General features: G+C 43.3%; 2 protein-coding genes across 3 annotated transcripts in view; one reads left to right on the top strand and one right to left on the bottom strand.

Annotated features, from left to right (window-relative positions):
• Nucleotides 1-11,533, top strand: part of AAMDC (adipogenesis associated Mth938 domain containing) — a 42,737-nt gene extending 31,204 nt beyond the window's left edge. The window contains exons 3-4 of the mRNA XM_029914591.1: nucleotides 9,284-9,379; nucleotides 11,356-11,533. Coding sequence (XP_029770451.1) covers nucleotides 9,284-9,379; nucleotides 11,356-11,496 — 237 coding nt within the window. The 3' untranslated portion in view covers nucleotides 11,497-11,533. The remainder of the gene's footprint in view (nucleotides 1-9,283; nucleotides 9,380-11,355) is intronic.
• Nucleotides 11,534-17,332: 5,799 nt separating this feature from the next.
• Nucleotides 17,333-19,714, bottom strand: part of INTS4 (integrator complex subunit 4) — a 111,927-nt gene continuing 109,545 nt past the window's right edge. For both annotated transcript variants that reach the window (XM_029914851.1, XM_029914852.1), the window contains one exon: nucleotides 17,333-18,217. In XM_029914851.1, coding sequence (XP_029770711.1) covers nucleotides 18,036-18,217 — 182 coding nt within the window. In that variant the 3' untranslated portion in view covers nucleotides 17,333-18,035. The remainder of the gene's footprint in view (nucleotides 18,218-19,714) is intronic.

A 19,714-nucleotide genomic window follows, 5' to 3' on the forward strand; every position in this document is an offset into this window, starting at 1 on the left:
TATATACACACCACTTCTTCTTGATTCATTCATCAGGTGATGGACATTTAGACTCTTTCCATGTTTTGACTATTATTGACAGTGCTGCTATGAACATTGGGGTACATGTGTCCCTGTGCATCAGCACTTCTGTATCCCTTGGGTAAATCCCTAGCAGCGCTATTACTGGGTCATAAGGGAGTTCTATGGATAGTTTCTTGAGGAGCCTCCACACTGTTTTCCGGGGCGGCTGCACCAGTTTACATTCCCACCAACTGTGTAGGAGGGTGCCCGTCTCTCCACACCCTCGCCAGCATCTATAGTCTCTTGATTTGTTCATTTTAGCCACTCTGACTGGTGAAAAATGGTATCTCAGTGTGGTTTTGATTTGTATTTCCCTGATGATGAGTGATGTTGAGCATCGTTTCATGTGCCTGTAGGCCATCTGGATGTCCTCTTTGGAGAAGTGTCTGTATATGTCTTCTGCCCATTTCTTCACTGGGTTATTTGTTTTTTGGGTGTGGAGTTTGGTGCATTCCTTGTAGATTTTGGATACTAGCCCTTTATCTTCTATGTCATTTGCAACTATCTTTTCCCATTTTGTCGGGTGCCTATTAGTTTCCTTGATTGTTTCCTTTGCAGTGCAGAAGCTTTTTATCTTGATGAGGTCCCAAGAGTTTATTTTTGCTTTCATTTCCCTTGCCTTTGGGGATGTGTCGAGTAGGAAATTGCTGCAGTGGAGGTCAAGGAGGTTGTTTTGATGGTTTCCTGTCTCACGTTCAGGTCCTTCAGCCATTTTGAGTTTATTTTTGTGTATGGTGTTAAGAAAGTGGTCTAGTTTCATTCTTCTGCATGTTGCTGTCCAGCTCTCCCAGCACCACTTGCTAAAGAGGCAGTCTTTTTTCCATAGGATACTCTTTCCTACTTTGTCAAAGATTAATTGGCCGTACATTTGTGGGCCCAGTTCTGGGTTCTCTATTCTATTCCATTGGTCTATGTGTCTGTTTTTGTGCCATATGGTTTTTTGTATCATTGGAGGTGTATCTTCAGGGTAAAGGCTCGGATTCCTGAGTAAAGTATAAATGTAAATGTAGAGTTGTTAGATATTGCCAAATTCCCCTTTATAGAGTTTATACTATATATTATTATTACCAACCATTTATAAGAAAGTTACTTTTGAAATGATTAAAATTGTTAATAAAAATGAAAAGCATGTCCTATTGCTTTCTGTATTCAAGTCAAAGTTAAAAAAAGAAGATAGAACCTACCAAGAACGAAAGAAAGGACTCTAGCGATTTTCTGGAGTCTTTCAGAACCCTCTTTTGAAGCTGAAACAAATTAATCTTGCATCCAAAAATGAATTTAGCATGTACTGCCATAATTTAACATTTTAAAATATTTAGGGATTGCTTATACAGTTATGTATTGTCTCAAAGCCTGACTTACAGATAAATCACCTGTCTCTTCCTTAAAGGAGATGCGGGAATTAGGCAAAGAGAACACTGTAATAATTGCTATAGTATATGAACCAAAAGAGTTACAATGAGAGCAGAAAGGAAGGAGCACATACAACTGCCTGAGTAGTCACAGAAGGTGTGATCTTTGACCTGATTCTTGAAGGAGATATTTCCCAGGTAAACAAGGGAACTACCAGGGAATGTATGTGCACAGGCATAGAAGGGTGGGGGAAATGCTAGTGTAGAATCATGGGGAGGCTGCCTGGGTGGCTCAGTTGGTTGAGAGACCGACTTCGGTCAGGTCATGATCTCATGGTTCGTGGGTTTGAGCCCTTCTTTGGGCTCCATGTTGACAGCTTGGGTCCTCAAGCCTGCTTCGCATTCTGTGTCTCCCTCTCTCTCTGCCTCTCCCCTGCTCATGCTCTGTCTCTCTCTCAAAATAAATAAACATTAAAAAGTAAATCATGGGAAGGGCTCCTCAATTGGTCACCAGTATCTACAACCATTTATTTTCATTGGAGATTCAATCATATGGGTAGTTGGGGCTAGATGGACATGTAAGACCCTGCCAAGCTGCAGACTCTATCATTTGAGACTAATGTGGTAGACCTGAATCTTATTTATGGATTAAATTTTAAAGTCAGCACTTAAGATGAAAATTGCTTAGAGTCAGATCTCTTCTAGAAGATCCCCTTAATGTTAGAACATACATGTTATCTTCCCTACAGGACCAGATGAAGTAGTTCCTTTGCATTTAGGGTCCGTATTGGATGAAAAATGCATACTGTAGATTTAAGCACTAGAAACACACTTGGTGAGACCAAAGGTTCACACAGGAAGCCACAACTATGAAACTGAGATGGAAGGAGTAAGAGATGCATGACAGCTATCTCGTGTTAAATCCATGGCATGTGCTCTTTGAGTACAATGGCTGAATTACCATCACTATTTAAATAGTTCTTTTTCTCTTTTTCTAAAAACACATAGTTGAGGGGGGCCTGGGGTAGATCATTCAGTTAAGCGCCTGACTCTTGATTTCGGTTCAGGTCATGACTTCATGGTTCGTGAGCTCCAGCCCCGTGCCAGGCTCGGCACTAAGTGTGAAGCCTGCTTGGTATTCTCTCTCTCCCTTTCTCTGCCCCTCCCCTGCTCGTGCTCACTCTCACTCTCTTTCTTTCTGTCCATATAAGTAAACATCTAAAAAGCAAACAAACAGAAACTATAGTTGAATTCCCATAAGGCAAATGTCTTTATAGCTCCCTTGTGTATATTCTACATATAAGACATAGTCCCTTGGAGTCTAGTATCTATTCTACCCAAATGATTTCATCTAACGAGTCATGGTTTAGTTTGGGAATGGATCTGTGGATTAGTTAGGTTAAAGATGAACCTGCTGTGTATAGTAGAAACCCCAAAATCTAGTGGCTTAAAGAAGATAGAGACATATTTCTCTTGCGCGTATTAGTGTGGCCCACCTAAGCTGGGGGGCAGGGAGGACAGCGCTGGGGTACTGCCAGGGGCCCATGTATTTTTTTCTCTGTGATGCGCTACCATCTTCTAGGGCATTTGAATGTTGGAGTTCTAACTTGAAAGGAAGGTGAAAGAAAAAAAAGCTCACACCTAATGTTTTAAGGCCCAAACCTAGATGTTAGTAGCAATGCTGTTGTATCAGTATCATTTCTCCTGCTCGTATTCCATTGAATTTTATATTGGCAACTGCTTAGTCCCATCGCCATACCTAGCTGCAAGGGAAAAGAGAAAATGGAGTCTCTAGCCGGGCAGCTGTGTGTCCCCAGGGAAGAGAGAATGGATTTTGAAAGAATCGCATCTGCTAGTAGATTGGAGGGCAAGTCTGCTAAGGGGCTTTTGGAAAATATTTCCACTCTCTTAAATTAATAAAGAATACTAGACCACCTATCTGTTTTTAATATCCTGATAATTTTATTTGTATAAAATTGGTTGCCTTTGCAATTGCATGTATTTTATGTTGTGCATTTATAACTTTGATATTGAGGATGGGGTTGGAGGCTTTGCCATATTGCCAGACATGGTGTGCCACCACAAACACAAAACACAAATATGCCTCTGCCTCGGTCGCAACAGGAAGACCATTTAAGAGGCTCTTAATTCAGGCAAATGAAAATGAGAATGTGACTCAGGCGGCGTCCACAGGGGACAGATTGCACAGGTCCTTTAACCCTCCCTCGCAGAATCTGCTTTTATCAGCAACACAGCCAGAAGACAGCATAGCTACTAACCACTTATTTCAGCAGAAGGAAATGCTTCCTTGAAAACGTAATTTAGGAATGTTTCCTTTTAAATTTAACATAAAGTAAGAGGAAATGTTCCAGCCATATAAGATGCCACTCTGTTGTTTAGCCGGTATAATGGATATTAATATTAGCTGAGTATTTTCCCACAATTAATAGCTTTCCCTCTAGAAAAAACAATAAGCTTTTACAGCCTAACACGGTGTGACGGAAAGCCTCTTAAAGAAGAGGAGCAGAATCAGACACTCGTGCAGGGAAGAGAGCCTTGCGGTTTGCCCCAAGGGATTGGAAGGAGCGGGAGGAGGCGCTGGCGGCGGTTGAGGACACCTCAAGAACAGACCGATGCTCCAATCACAGGCCTCTGCACAAGGCTGTGAGTAATCACCCACCAATGCAGGGACCCACAGGCTATTGCAGAGTTATCTTTCACTACTCTGTACGTGACACTCTGGGCCTGCAGCATCGCACAGAGCAGCCACATTTGTCACTTGAGTTCCATTGATCCAGCAACTCTGATGGGTTGCGGCTGTCTTCAGTCTCTGAATCTCCCAAGGATTATTATGGTTTTGCACTCTTACTGACCTTTCACTTGATTTTGAGCAGGGCCTTGTTTCCTTTTACTAGAATATGAGTTCTTAGAGTCTGGGGATCATAATGCTCCTCAAAGTAGATGCAATTCTTTGTGACATGAAGCAGTCTTTCAAATTTCAGTTAAGTGCACTTACTTAAGGAAGGTGAAGCTCCCCAACCCTGATTTGTAATTCTACTAAATATTTACCTTGGTTATAGCCCCAGAAAATTATTTTAAGTCCTGTGTAGCATAACTGCAGTGCAGGGTGGTTCTAGGATTGATCAGAGCCATGAACTAAAAAGACATCTAATCTAATCCTCTTACATTTCTTTAAGAACTAATTATTGTAATCAAGTGAAAAAAAATCCCTTTTTTGCCTTTTAAAAATTTATGAATCTTGAGGCATCTGGGTGGCTCAGTCAGTTAAGTGGCCGACTTCGGCTCAGGTCATGATCTCATGGTTCGTGGGTTCAAGCCCCGCTTCGGGCTTTGTGCTGAAATCTCAGAGCCTGGAGCCTGCTTCAGATTCTGTGTCTCCCTCTCTCTCTTCCCCTCCCCTACTCATGCTCTGTTTTTCTCTGTCTCAATAATAAATAAAAACATAAGAAAAAAATAAAAATAAAAAAATAAAATAAAAAATTATGAATCTAAATAAATAACTTTTACAGAAAAAGAATCTATTCTCCCCCAATCTTTCTGATCTTTATGAAGAACCAGTAAAGCTGGAGGAAGAGATACTGTTCAGAGCCACCTGGGCCCTGAGTCTGCCTCCCCACCCCAAATGAGGAATATGGAATATACCCTTGCTGCTGATCAGTTTGGTTCACTCTTTGACACACAGGTGTTCCGACTTGGAACACTTTTCATAGTCCCTTAAATGAAAGCTCATACAGTCTTAAGTTTCAGCTCCTTAGGAAGATGCTGATGACATAAGTCTGGATATAAAAGGGTATTAGTGAGAGAGACTGACTTCGTTGTCAGCTCTGGAACGTTCACTTCACTGACTGGGTGAAGAATGTCAGCAGCACTTGCACACCCACAGCAATCAAGAGCCATGGAGAAAGCCAGCAAAGGGCTAGTGCCTCCGGTTCCACTGGGTGTGGCCGCCTAGCACCTGTTCCGTTTTGTTTCCTCGACTAACCAGACGAAGCAGCGAGGCGCACGCGCACCTGTGTGTGGTCTCTCCCTGCTAACCTCTAACCTGCCTACACTACTACACTTAAAACAAAATTATGCAGCTCCTGGGTGCGTCAGTCGGTTAGACTTCAGCTCGGGTCATAACCTCAGGGTTCATGGGTTCAAGTCCCGCATCAGCCTCTGTGCTGACAGCTTGGAGCCCAGGACGTGCTTTTTTTTTATTATCCCTGTGTCTCCCTGCCTCTCCCCATCTCACTCCCTGTCTCTATTTCACAAAAACAAATACTTTTTAAAAATTAAAAATAGAAAATATATTCTGTAGTTGTTACATGAAGTAACCTATAAATGTCTATTAGGACAAATTGATAGTGTTGCCCAAATCTTCCATTTCCTTAATGACTTTTTCCTCTATTTGTTCTAGAATTACTGAGAGAGAGTTGTTAAATTTTCTAACTATGGTCGTTTCTGTTTCTCCTCTTAGTTCTGTTATTTTTGTCTTATATTTTGTAGCTCTTTTACTAAGAGTATACAGATTTGGAGTTGTTATAGTTTTGTTGATGAACTTGCCTTTTAAGCATCATGATATGACATGGTTTATCTATAGTAATACTTTTTAAAAATTTCTTTTAATGTTTTTTAATTTATTTTTGAGAGAGATGGCATGAGCAGGGGAGGGTCAGAGAGAGAGGGAGACACGGTATCCAAAGACAGGCTCCAGGTTCTGAGCTGTCAGCACAAAGCCTGACACAGGACCTGAAACCACAACGGGGAGATCATGACCTGCGCCAAAGCCGGACGCTCAACCGACTGAGCCACCAGGCGCCCCATGTTTATCTGTAGTAATACTTCTTAAGGTCTACTTAATCTGATATTAATATAACCACACCACCTTTTTTAAAAAATTTTTTTAATGTTTTATTTATTTTTGATACAGAGAGAGATAGAGTATGAGAGGGGGAGGGTCAGAGAGAGAGGGAGACACAGAACCGGAAGCAGGCTCCAGGCTCTGAGCTAGCGGTCAGCACAGAGCCTGACGCGGGGCTCGAACCCACGAACGTGAGATCTGACCTGAGCCGAAGCCGGAGGCTTAACCAACTGAGCCACCCAGGCGCCCCCACACCACCTTTTTAAAAAAAATGTTTTATTTATTATTGAGACAGAGAAACAAAGCATGAGCAGGGGAGGGGCAGAGAGAGAGAGGAAGACACAGAATCCGAAGCAGGGTCCAGGCTCTGAGCTGTCAGCACAGAGCCCAATGCGGGGCTAGAACCCATGAACCGTGAGATTGTGACCTGAGCTGAAGTTGGCCACTTAACCGACTGAGCCAGCCAGGTGCCCCACCACACCACCTTTCTTACTGTGTTTTATGTGTTTTTTCATCATTATACTTTCAATCTGTGTTTTTTTAATTTAAAGTACATACCTTGTACATTGTGTTTAGTTGGATCTTGCTTTTTAATCTAGACAATCTTTGCCTTTAGTCCACTTAATGTTATTATTGATATAGCTATGTGGTTTTTTTAATTTTTCACTTTTTATGTTTGTTTATTTTTGAGAGAGAGACAGAGGGAGAGCAGGAGAGGGGCAGAGAAAGGAGGCAACACAGAATCCGAAGCTACTATCACGGAGCCCGATGTGGGGCAGGCACCCAGGTGCCCCACTATAACTTTGTTTAAATGTTTCAATTGTTATTTGTTTTCTCTTTGACCTCATGTTTTCCATTCCTTCCCTTTTGGGGCTTTAATTAACTATCTTGAAATATTCTATTCTGGGGGGTGCTTGGGTGGCTAATTTGGTTAAGCATCCAGCTTTGATTCAGGTCATGATCTCAGGGTTTGTGGGTTCAAGTCCCGCATTAGGCTCCATGCTGACAGCTCAGAGCCTGGAGCCTGCTTCGGATTCTGTGTTTCCTTCTCTGCCCCTTTGCCGCTTGCACTCTGTCTCTCAAAAATGAATAAATGTTAAAAAAAAAAAAATTTAAATAGTCCATTCTGTCTCTTCTGTGATTTCTTAGCTTCTGTGTGTGTGTGTGTGTGTGTGTGTGTGTGTGTGTGTGTGTGTGAGAGAGAGAGAGAGAGAGAGAGAGAGAGAGAGAGAGAGAGAGAGAGAGACAGAGAGACAGAGAGAGACAGAGAGAGATTGCTATAAGGAAGATTCAGGTTCACACTTAAACTAATAAATATTCTACCTGCAATGAGCAGGCACTGGGCTAAACAATGCTATGAGGTCATTAGGTTTATTTCTTTCAAACTTCAAGAAAGTTGCTCCCTGGGTTATGGTATTCTCATGAAGTGCATTACGCTGAAAGGTTGAACACGTTTTAGTTAAAATCCCAGCTCCACCACCTCACACTTGTGTCATCTTGGCCAATGTGTACATATTTTGTGAGCGTCTGTTTCCTTACCTATGAGAATGGATGTTTTAGTGCCACTTTATAGGATGACCACATAGATCACGTGAAACAATTTCTATAGATGTATTATGACAACTGTAACTATAAATATATACGATATTATTTCAGGATTTAATGAAAGCACTGATTTGCTTTCTTTATACCTTTAATAAATTAAATAAATTTCAATCCTATCTTTATCATCTTTCTAGATTGTAAAACCTTTCTTTCTTTGGTGTGTTAGTTGCCTTCATATTTTTGGCAATTCTTTCCTTATACCATATCTATGATCGGGTACCTCTTCCACAACTGCCGCATCAAGGCACACTTCTTGCTGCGCACACTTCAAGACCCAATTAAATCAGCACGTCATTTATGACAGCTTCCCACTCTTACTCCTTCACTCTCTTCTGATACCCTCTCGACTCTATTTATCTCATCCTATCGTAACTATTTCCACACATTGACTACCTTAGCTTGACGAAAACTCCTCCAGCGACCATTTGGTTCATCTCAGGATTTCCAGTGTTGTGTACAGAGCAGAGTGAGTGCTCAGTAAATACCTGTTGACTGAATGAAAGGACAGAGAGAGATGCCTCAGGGAAGGACACTTTTGTCTCTGATCTTCAGTGCCGAGAGGACCATCCCTGTGAAGATACAGAATATGTGAAGCCCATTAGTTGTTCTGGTATTTATCAAACTCCCACTGTCCCACTTGCTGAAGTGGAAGCAGTTCAGAAGCCAACATCCTTTAATGTTGGATTAATGTCATTAAACATCTTACCTTAAAGATCTCTGGGAAGATCTGGGAAGCCTTTAGGCAGTGATAGGTTTTAAAGCATCAATAGAAGTTTTCCTTAAATGGGAAAGGATCTCAGAAAAAGGTAAATTCTCGTGAAATCTTTCCATAGTCCAGATTTGGCTTAGCGTGCAGGTGCTTTCCTCTCCTACCCCATCTCTTTTCACTCTCTCACCTTACGCTCCAGTCATGCTGAACGACCTTTAGTTCTCTCCAAGTTTTTCTTTCCTCTGAGCCTGTGTACATGCTATTGCCTCTACTTGGAATGCTTTGTTCCACTGATTTTTTTTAACCTGGATAATTCTCGGGTGTCCACAGTTCTCAGCTTACATGTTACCTCCGCTGGGATGCCTTCCCTGACCACTTGTCCTGACTCCCCAAGTCTGAATTAAGTGCTATTTCTCTGTTGTCACAACCCCCTGAACTAACTTCCTTTAGCACTGGTAAAAGTATTGACATTTCTTTATAGTCTTCTGTATTTTTCACTAGCCTTAGCATTCCTTAAGGCATTGAATCTTCTGTTATTCCCAGGGCCCTGGACGATGCTTGGCACAGAATAAACCTCAGTAAACATTTTCTCAATGAATTAATGGGTGAATGAATGAATCCCACAAGAATGCCAGTTGCAAAGAAAGCTTAAAAGAAGAGGTAATTGGTATACTTTCTTTCCGTATCCAGCATTCTCCTGGCGTGCAGCCTGCAGATGTGGAGGAGGTTGTCAAGAAGGGTGTGCAGACTCTTGTGATCGGCCGAGGGATGAGTGAGGCCTTAAAGGTAGGTATTGGTGAGCACAGCATTCCTGAGGACGGCTGGTAACCTCTTGGACCATTACCTTAGAAATGCATCCTTCTTGAGGTGCCTGGGTGGCTCAGCTGGTTAAGCATCCTATTTCCACTCAGGTCATGATCTCACAGTTCGTGGGTTCAAGCCCTGCATCGGGCTCTGTGCTGACAGCTCAGAGCATGGAGCCTGCTTCAGATTCTGTGCTTCCCTCTCTTTCTGCCCCTGCCCCACTTGTGCTCTTGCTCTCTCAAAAATAAACGTTAAAAAAATTTTTTTTTTAAAGGAAAGAAATATGTCCTTCTTGGGAGCTCATCTCAATATATCATACACCCTCATTTTGCTGAGTCAGGGGTGGCCCAGGATAAAGTAATGGATGTTAGTACTCTTCCTCATCAGGGTTGGACTCTCCAGTCTCTACCTAAGCCTAGCTTGTGTTGTTTCAACTATTTTTCAGAAATCCTCAAGCTATATAGCTATCAATATTTGGTTCTTTAGATTGTCATAGTGCTTCACTTTATTTTTATTACACAACATTTCCTTGAACACAATCAAGTTATGCATTCTTCCCCTTTCAGAAAAAAATATTTATTTTTATTGTACTTACAGAAATAATAATACATGCTTATTGGAAAACAGTAGATACAGAAATACTGAAGTAGCAAAGCGAAGCTCCCCAGCCATGAGCACGTGATGTACACCGTCCGGTTCTCTAGTAGCTGCAGATACTCACGCGTACAGATCTACACGTACACACCTACAACCATTTTTACATAAACTGGATCACATTGTACATATTGCTCTGTAACATCCTACTGACACTGTTACAGTGTGGACAGCCTTTCACAGAAGGATATAGAGACCTGCCTCATTCTTTATCCAGATGTCCTAGAATCTAGTTCCTTACTGAGAACGCTGCCCTTTATTTATTTAAATTTTTTTGTTTAACCTATGTTCTTTTCCCATTAAAATAATTCCTTTCTATAAGGTTACTTTTATTATAAAGTTGCTCAAACATATAAGAAAAATACAGGGCATTTAAAAAATATTTCAGAGCTCTTTCTGAGGCAGAATCTAATTAAAACCTACTTAAAATAATACTCAGCACAAGCCAGCTAAGAAAATACCCAATAACAGCTGCCACTATTGAGAATCTTTTATATAACTTAATTTACAAACATTTATTCAGTGCCCTCTATGGGTCAGACACTATTCTAGGCCCTGGAGACAAGAAGAAAAATAAGACAAGGTTCATGGCCCTCTTGGAAAATAAAACCGTAGACAATTTCAGATCGTAACAAATGTTGTGAAGAAAATGGTGACTTCTGAGGGGCGGCTCTAAATGGAGGAGTCAGGAAAGGCCTTTCTGAGGAGACATTTGAGCTGCAGCGTATATACACCCGTTACATTCTCACTCACCCTGTGATGTTAGTATTTTTATCCCCATTTTACAGGGGAGGGAACTGGGGTTGAGAAACTTTAAGGAGCTGGCGCCCAGCCTGCTGCTTGGTACCTGGCACAGCTAGACCTTAGACTCCGGTCGGGCGGGCTCAGACACTCAACATTTACATGCTATCCATTCTACATCCTTAGCTGAATTAGTTTTCATACCAGCCCTGTGAGCAAGGTATTATTATCCCTGTTTACAGACATGGAAACCAAGGGCCAGAGAGTTGAATTCACTTACCGAAGCTCACACTGGTAGTAACACTTAAATCCGAGACTGTCTGACTCCAAAATCCATACTCTTTCCATTTCCACTTCATCTGAGCTTTGTGCATGCACAATACTTCTGTCAACTTCTTAGAAGCCTTACTGACTCCATGGGGCTCACTGCCAAATTTTGGACTGGTAAACCCTGGGTGACAGTTGTCATTGTCCAATTCTGTAGAGAGCACTTGCCTCATGTCAGGAAGGGAAACCCTGGAGGGCCTTTCTCCGGACTTACTCATCTTTTTCCCTCTTCCCAGGTGCCCCCATCAACTGTGGAGTACCTCGAGAAACAAGGCATTGACGTGCGGGTCCTCCAGACAGAGCAGGCAGTGAAGGAGTATAATGCCTTGGCTGCCCGAGGAATCAGGGTGGGAGGGGTCTTCCATTCCACCTGCTGATGGAGCCTTAAGGAGAATAAATCACTGAGCCACCATGCCTGTGACCATCACTCTTCCCACCCTCACCAACCTCCCCAAGCATTTTTCAACAGCTGCTCATGCCAGGTGCTGGGCTAGGGTTTGGGATGCATGGATGACTAAGGCAAGGCCACATCCTGGGGGTAATTGAAAATCAGGGAAGAAGACAGATATTTACCAAAGTTTAATAATACAGTAAATGTAAGGCCAGAAATATGAGAAAATAAAGGCAAAAATAAAGCCTTCTGCATTGGAGGCCAAAGAAAAGTTTCAGTACATTAAAATTACATTGCAATTAATGCTTTGGGATGTTTAACCATTAATTCAACCAACTTTTATTAAGTACTTTATATGCCAAGCACTGCTCTAGGCACCAGAGAAACAACAATAAAAGTCTTATCCTCACAAGGCTTATATTCTAGGGGGGAAGATAAACAATAAATTCCCTAATGTTAAGTAGAACCTGTTATGAAGAAAAATAAAACAGGGTAAGAAGATGAAGAATAGTGAAAGCTCTTTCAGATATGTGGTCAGGAAGTCTCTCTGTGCAGATGACGTAGGAGCAGAATCCTGAAGTGACAGAACGTTTCTGTAACAGCAGCAGTAAAAGGGGTGACATCCTGGTACGAGGATCTAGGCAAGCTGTCCTACTAGCTAAACCTCACCTTCCCTTTGCTATGAAATGATGGGGCTGGACTAGACCACTGTGGACAGTCTGTTCTGTCAAATGCCACGTGTCCTTTGTGAAGCCTTAGAAGAGACTGATGAACTATAAATTATTACCATCACTTTAGTTTTCATCCCTCCCCCTCTTTAAAGAGTTAGGAGTATGGGTTTAGGTGTCAAATAGCCTTGACCTTTAACTGTGCCTTCCTGCCACTCACTAGTTGGGCATTTTTTAATCTCTTAGAGTTTCACTGTTCTCATCTGTCACATAGGGATAATAATTAGTACCTGGAGTGATTTTGTAGCTATTAAATGGGGTGATTCATACTGTCTTAGCATATTGCTTGGCATGTAGTAAGGACTCAATAAATTGAAGCCATTGTTGTCATTGTATTTTGATTAATAGGTCTGCTGTGTAAAGTCAACTAGTTTCTTTTTATAGTTCACAACATAACAATTTATTTCATAGATCTGTAGGATGTTGAACCCCAAAGGAACTATTTACTCATTTATTCTCTTTCCTGCCCATTTAGTAAGAGTCTCTTAATTATTTTCATATGACCAGTTATTGCTGGGCCCTGGGGATAGAGGCATGAATAAATTCTAATTCTTGACCTCAGGAGTTATGTGGGAGAGAGAAATCTACAGACAACAATGATACAGTATGTTAACATTATAGTAGTTACAAGTGATGGCCTAAAGGGTGGCCTAATCCTACCAGGATGGAAAGGAAAATAGGGAAGACATCACTAAAAACAGGACACAAGCAGAGTCTTAAAGAACAAGGTGTTTGTTTATTCCCCAAACATTTGGCAAATTTTAACTAAACATTTACTAGGTTAAGTATCTATCACGGCCATAATTAAATAAAATCACTCCACCTTGGGCCATGCTGAAGCCACAATCCCACAAAGCTGGTTTTTCTTCCATGTGATCCTGTCACCTGCTTGGCCCAGATGGATATCTGACTAGGCAGCCAACCCATGAGCAGCAACTTAAGATGTGGTTTGGCAAGAAAAGGTTAGCTAAGACTACCGGAATGGAGAGTGAAGGGATCTCTCCAAGTGTAACCCAGCAAGGAAGCAGCAGAGCCAGGATTAGAACCTGATGCTGGGTCTTGATCTCTACTCTACACCCCCTTACCAGGCCCATGGGAGTGGAGCGCCTCACTGACTCAGTAAGTAGACCATGCAACTCTTGATCCCAGGGTCATGAGTTGAAGCCCCACATTGGGTTAAAGGTGGGGGGCGGGAATGTGGGAATGAGATCCTTACAGACCTGATCTCGCCTGGAGGCCTGAGGAAGTCCTGTTTAGTGCCCTTTCTGCAACCAGCAATTTGACAGAGGATCTTCCTAGGTCTCAGTTCACTCAGCTCAAAAAGCTAGGCACCTATACAGCTAGGTGTTTGATGAAAACCAGACTGTTTCTCTATTGATGCAATTGATTTTTTTTTTTAAAGTAGAATATAAAGTGAGACATCTCTAGTGGGTGCTGAATTACGTGTGGGTGTAATCGGTGTTCTTGAGTTGTCTCCACATGAGAGAGCACTTAGTACAAACTTCTTGGAGACAGAAGTATCTGGCAGTGCCATTATTAAACTTTATACAGAACCTGCTAATAAATAGCTCCTATTTCTGAATCTGTTCTCCATGGTCCTTGCTGGAAATGTGCAGAACCTGGAGAGAAGCTATTTTTCCACATGACACTACACTTGGTCCCATGTCTTAATCATTAAGCCCTTTGGGGTTTGATTTGTAGGCAGCCTTTCTGGTGCCCACACTTAAATTTCTTCTAGGTTGAGTGGTTCCTAAGACGAGAAGTCTGCCAAATGCTTTCTGTGTACCCTATAATTCTGTTTGCAGAAGTCAATCATGACAAAGCCAAATACAAAGTCCTTTCGGAAACATGAATCCCTGGGCTGGCTTTTGCAGGCATGCCATGGTGCGGCTAAGTTTGCTCTGGCATCATATTCATTCCTCCCCTGCCTGCTATGTGCCAGCGGCTGTGCGGGGGACACAACAGAGGTTCTCCCTGTGCCGCTACGCACCGAGCAGTTGTAAGAAACAGACATGTAAATACACAGTGATGGTACCAATGCTGCAAACCCGCACAAATCTACCTAGACACCTGTTTTGTCTCAGAGTCATTTTAACACTTATCATTTATTTTTTAATTGGGTATTTTTTAACATGAAAATGCAGATTTCTGGCTTTTTTTTTGAAGAGCTGGAAGATCTTATACCACCAGACCCACACTTATAAACCACTGAGTAGAGCTGCATGACAACTGTCTTCTGACAGAAGCTATGCTCTCTGACTGAAGAGAACTGAAGTCTATCTTCCTCCAGGCTGCATGACTCCTTTTTCCCCGCCTACCTTCTTTAGAGGTTTCCATTTGTTAACTTGCAATAAGTACTTAAATAAATATGCTTAAAGAACGTATAGAAGGCTGTCAGAACACAGAGGCAACACGCCAAGGCCAGAGGAGACCCGAGATAGGTTCCAGAATGAGGCTCAGTTCCGGAGAATGAAAAGGAACTATGGGAGACAGTCTGAGGAATATATTCCGGGGCTCAGCAGGTCCGAAGGTCTGCGACGGGAGAGCATGACTAACGTTGGCAACAACTACAAGCCAGAGAAGTACAAGAATGTGTGGCACAGACACATGAGGCTGGAGAGGAGGGGAGGGGCATGAAGAGCCTTCAGGGATAGGACTTCAGACTTTACCCTGGGATCAGAAGTGGGCCACTTCAGAGGGACTTAAGCAGATCTGGTTTTAGAAAGATTATTCTGGTAGCTGTGTGAAGAATGGACTAAAGGGGCAAGGTTTGAGGCAAGATCTTTAGGAAGATTAATCCGGTAGTCTTAGCTAACCTAATGCCCCATTTTAGGAGAGATGCTGGTGGTCTGCACTAGGATAGAAACTGAGGATGAGAAGAGCACTGAGTCAAGAAACATCTAAGCAGAATCTAAAGGACTTGATGGCTGTTTACACGAGGGGTGAGGAGGAAGTCCAGCGTGACACCAGGGTTTCTGGCTTTGACTGCCAGGTGCAAGGGAGACCACTTACAAAGCACAAGAAACCCATCATGGAAACCATATTTACCAAGAATCAGGAGGCCTGGATTCCAGCCTCGGCTTCACCATGAATTCAGTCTCTCCAGGATTGTACATTCACTTCTAAAATGAAAGTGCCATACCAGAGTGACCTTTATACTCCCTTTCAGGTCTTTGTAATCTAAGGTCATTTTTTCACATCATTCAGTGTGGAAACAGATGCAGAAAAATCAAGATTCTCATACTCCACAGAACCTGATAATTCAGGGTAAAAGGAATTTAAAAGGTTGGGCCCAATCTCTCATGATACTTGAATTCCTTTGCAATAAACTTGTTAGGAGCTTGTTCAGCCTCTGCTTGAACACATCCAACATGGAAAATTTCTTATCTCCTAATGTAGCCCATTTAATTCTTACCCAGCTTTTAAAAACTTAATCTTGATCCTAATCCAAAATCTGCCCCTTAGTGTATCTCCACCTTTGATATAAAATGTACTATATTTTGGGTATCAAGACCTAGGATAAAGTCCTAGCTTTGCTCCTTAGAGGAGAAAAACATTACCTTAAAGCCTCGGTTACTACACCTATAAAATGAGGGATAACCTGAATGGATTTTTATGGCAGGGGTACAGTAGGCGAAAAGGATGCAGCACAGCCTTCCAGAAGGCTTTCTACGGCATGAGGGGCTCGGTTAGCAGCTGTTTTCATCTATGTTCCAACCTAGCAATCACCTAAAGGTGCCTGGGTAAGGGCCACACTATGATTCGGCCTGGCTCCCAGCTTTACTTTGTCACCAGGCACTTTTGCCAGGGTATCTTGTTGACACACGAGAGCCCACTGACAGCACATCCTTGAGATACACAAAACAAGCAAGCATACTAGAAAAGCAAGCCAGCTCCATGAAGATCTTTCTTCCCTTAGTCCCCCTCCAGCAAGGAAGATGTCCTGGAGCCAGACTTGCTGGGTTCAAACCCCAGCTCTATCATTTATTAGTTGTGTGATTGAGCCCAAGCTACTCAATTCTTAGCTCCAACTGCCTTGCTTGTAAAACAAAGATAACAGTAACTATTCAGAGGGTTGTTGTGATATTACAGAGTTAATTCATGCAAAGAGCTTACAACACTCTTGGGCACAAGTCAAGTGCATTAAACCAAAAGCCAGGGGCGCCTGGGTGGATCGGTCGGTTGAGCATCCGACTTCAGCTCAGGTCATAATCTCACTGTTTGTGCGTTCGAGCCTCACGTCGGACTCTGTGCTGACAGCTAGCTCAGAGCCTGGGGCCTGTCTTCAGATTCTGTGTCTCCCTCTCTTTCTGACCCTCCCCTATTCACACCGTCTCTAAGAATTAATTTTTTTTAATGTTTTTATTTTTTTATTTTTGATACAGAGAGAGACAGAGCTTGAGAGGGGAAGGGGCAGAGAGAAGGAGACACAGAACCAGAAGCAGGCTCCAGGCTCTGAGCTAACTGCCAGCACAGAGCCTGACGCGGGGCTCGAACCCACGAATGTGAGATCTGACCTGAGCCAAAGTCAGAGGCTTAACCGACTGAGCCACCCAGGCGCCCCTGTCTCTAAGAATTAAAAAAAAAAAAAAAAAAAAGACAAACATGCTTGAATTCAAATTCCAGCTCCACCTGAGTAATCCTATAATCTTCCTTTTATTTTTAGAAGTTTTCCAAGTACCAAATATGATCAAGATTGTCTACAGATTCAGAATCTACCAAACATTATTTGATTGAACCCATTCAACAACATTTAAGGTATAACTGTCTCTATTTTACAGAGGAGGAAACAGAAGCATAGAGAGCTGAATATTTGAAGGCTTTTTCCATATACTTGCCCTGAGCTGGTACAGCCCAGGCCTTTGGAATCATTTTGGATTTGAATGCATGTAGGCTTTACTACTCACTGTACAGGTTTCCTCCAGATTTCTCACTCTGCAGTCTCCGGAAGAGTCAGCTGGCTGTAGCACGGCTTCAACGACAGGTAAAGCAGCACAGCCCTCACACAGTTAACATCTCTGGAGCATTTACTGTTCTTACGCCCCAGCCTTACCCTTAACACAAGCTTAACACAAGCAGCTCCAACTAGAGTCATCAATGATACAGTGGGAGAGAACTTTATTTCTTACTCTGGATCCTTCTTTTCCATAATCCTTGTTTCTCCTAAAATATGGCCCTTATGTATAATTTTGGTTCTTAGGGTAATGACGGGCAAGATCAAGAATCTCCCTCAGGGACAAAAATGATTCATTTTCTAGCCATTCATTCAGTCCTTGGCACAGCTATTACCTGAGTTAGGAAAAGAGCTTTTCAGCAAGAGAGCGATCTTTACGGCCATTCAGGAGCTGTCGCTGGTGAAAAAGCACAGCTGTGAAAGGAGGGGGCCCTGGCAAACAGACTGTTGATGTAAGAAGCAAGATTATGCTCTAATAAACCATTCTTTGGAGGTGGCTAGAAAATTGGATCTTTGTTTCACACTTGAGGAATGTAGCCATGTGATATAAATGCTGAACCTATAGACACATAACTTTTTTTAAGGACCAGGAACTGGAATGCCTAGGTGTTTTCTCAACTTTATTGGAGGAATGGGGGGACAGGGAAGGAATAGGTGTAGATTTGAAGGTTTTTGGATTTTTAATGCAAAATAATTTATCCTGTATTTGATACCAGACGAGACCAAAGGGTCATGTCCTCCTTATGCCTTTATGCCATGTCCAGGTGACGTGTTCTAGGCCTCTGGCCCATTCTGACACCTAAGAAGGGCCTTCCAGCCTCGGCTCTAAAAACCGCTTGCGCCTCAGCGCCTTGCGGGCTTGGGCATTATGTAAACTTTCACAGACTTGCTGAAGGGGATGGTGCCCTCGATGACGCTGGTCTCCACCTGGGGGGACACCTCACCACCCTCAACCCAGGGGGACTTTGGAAGGCGGGAATTGGAGTTGTAGGCCAGCAGCAGCCTGACTTCCACCTGGCATGGTTCTGGAAAAAAAGACAAAAGAAATTCTCTATGAGGGAAAATGCCAGGAACTGGGATAAAACGTCAGGTAAAAGCGACATCAAACATGGAAGCAATAGGGTTTCTAAACATTTCTTCATCTGCCCGCATCCCTCCCCCCTCACCAAACAAAGACACTCCCAGCTTGAATCCTGTGAGGCTGCAGATGTGTGGCTTCTCCCCCACATCTCAGTGGGCTCCCTGCAGCTCAGCTCCATGGCGATCGGAAGGGAGCTAAAAACAGAGGCCTTCTAGCCTTAACAGAGGGCCAGACAGGCCTGCATATGGCTGATTCTCGTGCCCAGATACCTGGGCTCTTCCTGTGTGGTTGAGCTTGGGCACGAGGGCTGCAAGTCCCAGAGACTACCGTCTCAGGGGAGAAGCGGTCCTGAGGAGGACACGGTTCTGGCACAGACTTCTCACCAGTGAACAAGCACATGCTTCAGGGACCTAAAATCATGCCGAGAAACCTTTCGTTCTTTACATGACATGACATTATGACACTGATCTGGTGTCTGCACGTGTCAGGCCCTAGTAAGAGTGAATACTCCCTCCCTCAAGTTGCTGACTGTTGGAGACAGAGACAGGCCCAATGGAGCACAGCACTCTAATCAAGTGTGTAAGAAAATGAGGAGGGTGCCCAGGAAGGCTCTGAAATAGAATACTTGCTCTGTGCCACGCACATCACCTGAAGAGTTCTTACCCTGCACACCATGAAAGACGGTCACAATCCCCAAAAAGCCTCAAGGCCCTGAGAGGTTCTAAGTGACTGCACAAACCCACACCGATGACAGAATGTGAGCCCAGTTCATAAACTGAAGCAATTAATCTGTTAACCACGTGGCTTCTATAGAGGAGGGGGAGAGAATTTCAGACAAAAACCTAAGGACAATTGCAAAGGTCAGGAATAGAGTAAGCTTGGGAGCAAAACGTGCAGGTGTTGAGGATGAGCCCAAAGCCTAGATGTACAGGATGAGGGCTGGACGGATCTAAGTGAACAAGGGCAGAGGTCCCAGGCCTCTTCCTGTTCACTTCCAGACTTCTCTCTAGGGATGAGGGCAGGGACGGACTTGGTGTTCTCCAGCCTGAGCAACCTAGCCAGCCGCAGAGCAGCCTCGGCATCGCCACTTACCAGCCACGTGGTCTGGACACCATCATGGAATGAGGGGCCTGACAGCAGCCCAGGGGCAGCTGCAACAAAGCCAGGGCTGCCCTCCAGCAGGAGGCTCGAGCATCGGCTCTCCCAGTAGGTTCGCTCCCCTCTTTTGGTCCCAGATGGCTGTTGCCAACCACAACCCAGCCCTGAGTCTCAGAGAGCTTTCTGCCAAATCCTGGTGTGGTTGGAGGACTCAACCCCACCATTCGTTAGGCCTTCCCTCTCCTGCAAGTGGTGAGAATGGCAATTCCAGCCACTTCCATCAGAGGAAAGGAGAGGGGGAGAGACAGGAGGAGACAGTGGGAGAAAGGAACAAAAGATCATG

Source organism: Suricata suricatta, chromosome 11 (assembly GCF_006229205.1).
Source record: "Suricata suricatta isolate VVHF042 chromosome 11, meerkat_22Aug2017_6uvM2_HiC, whole genome shotgun sequence".
Classification (NCBI taxonomy): Eukaryota; Metazoa; Chordata; class Mammalia; order Carnivora; family Herpestidae; genus Suricata; species Suricata suricatta.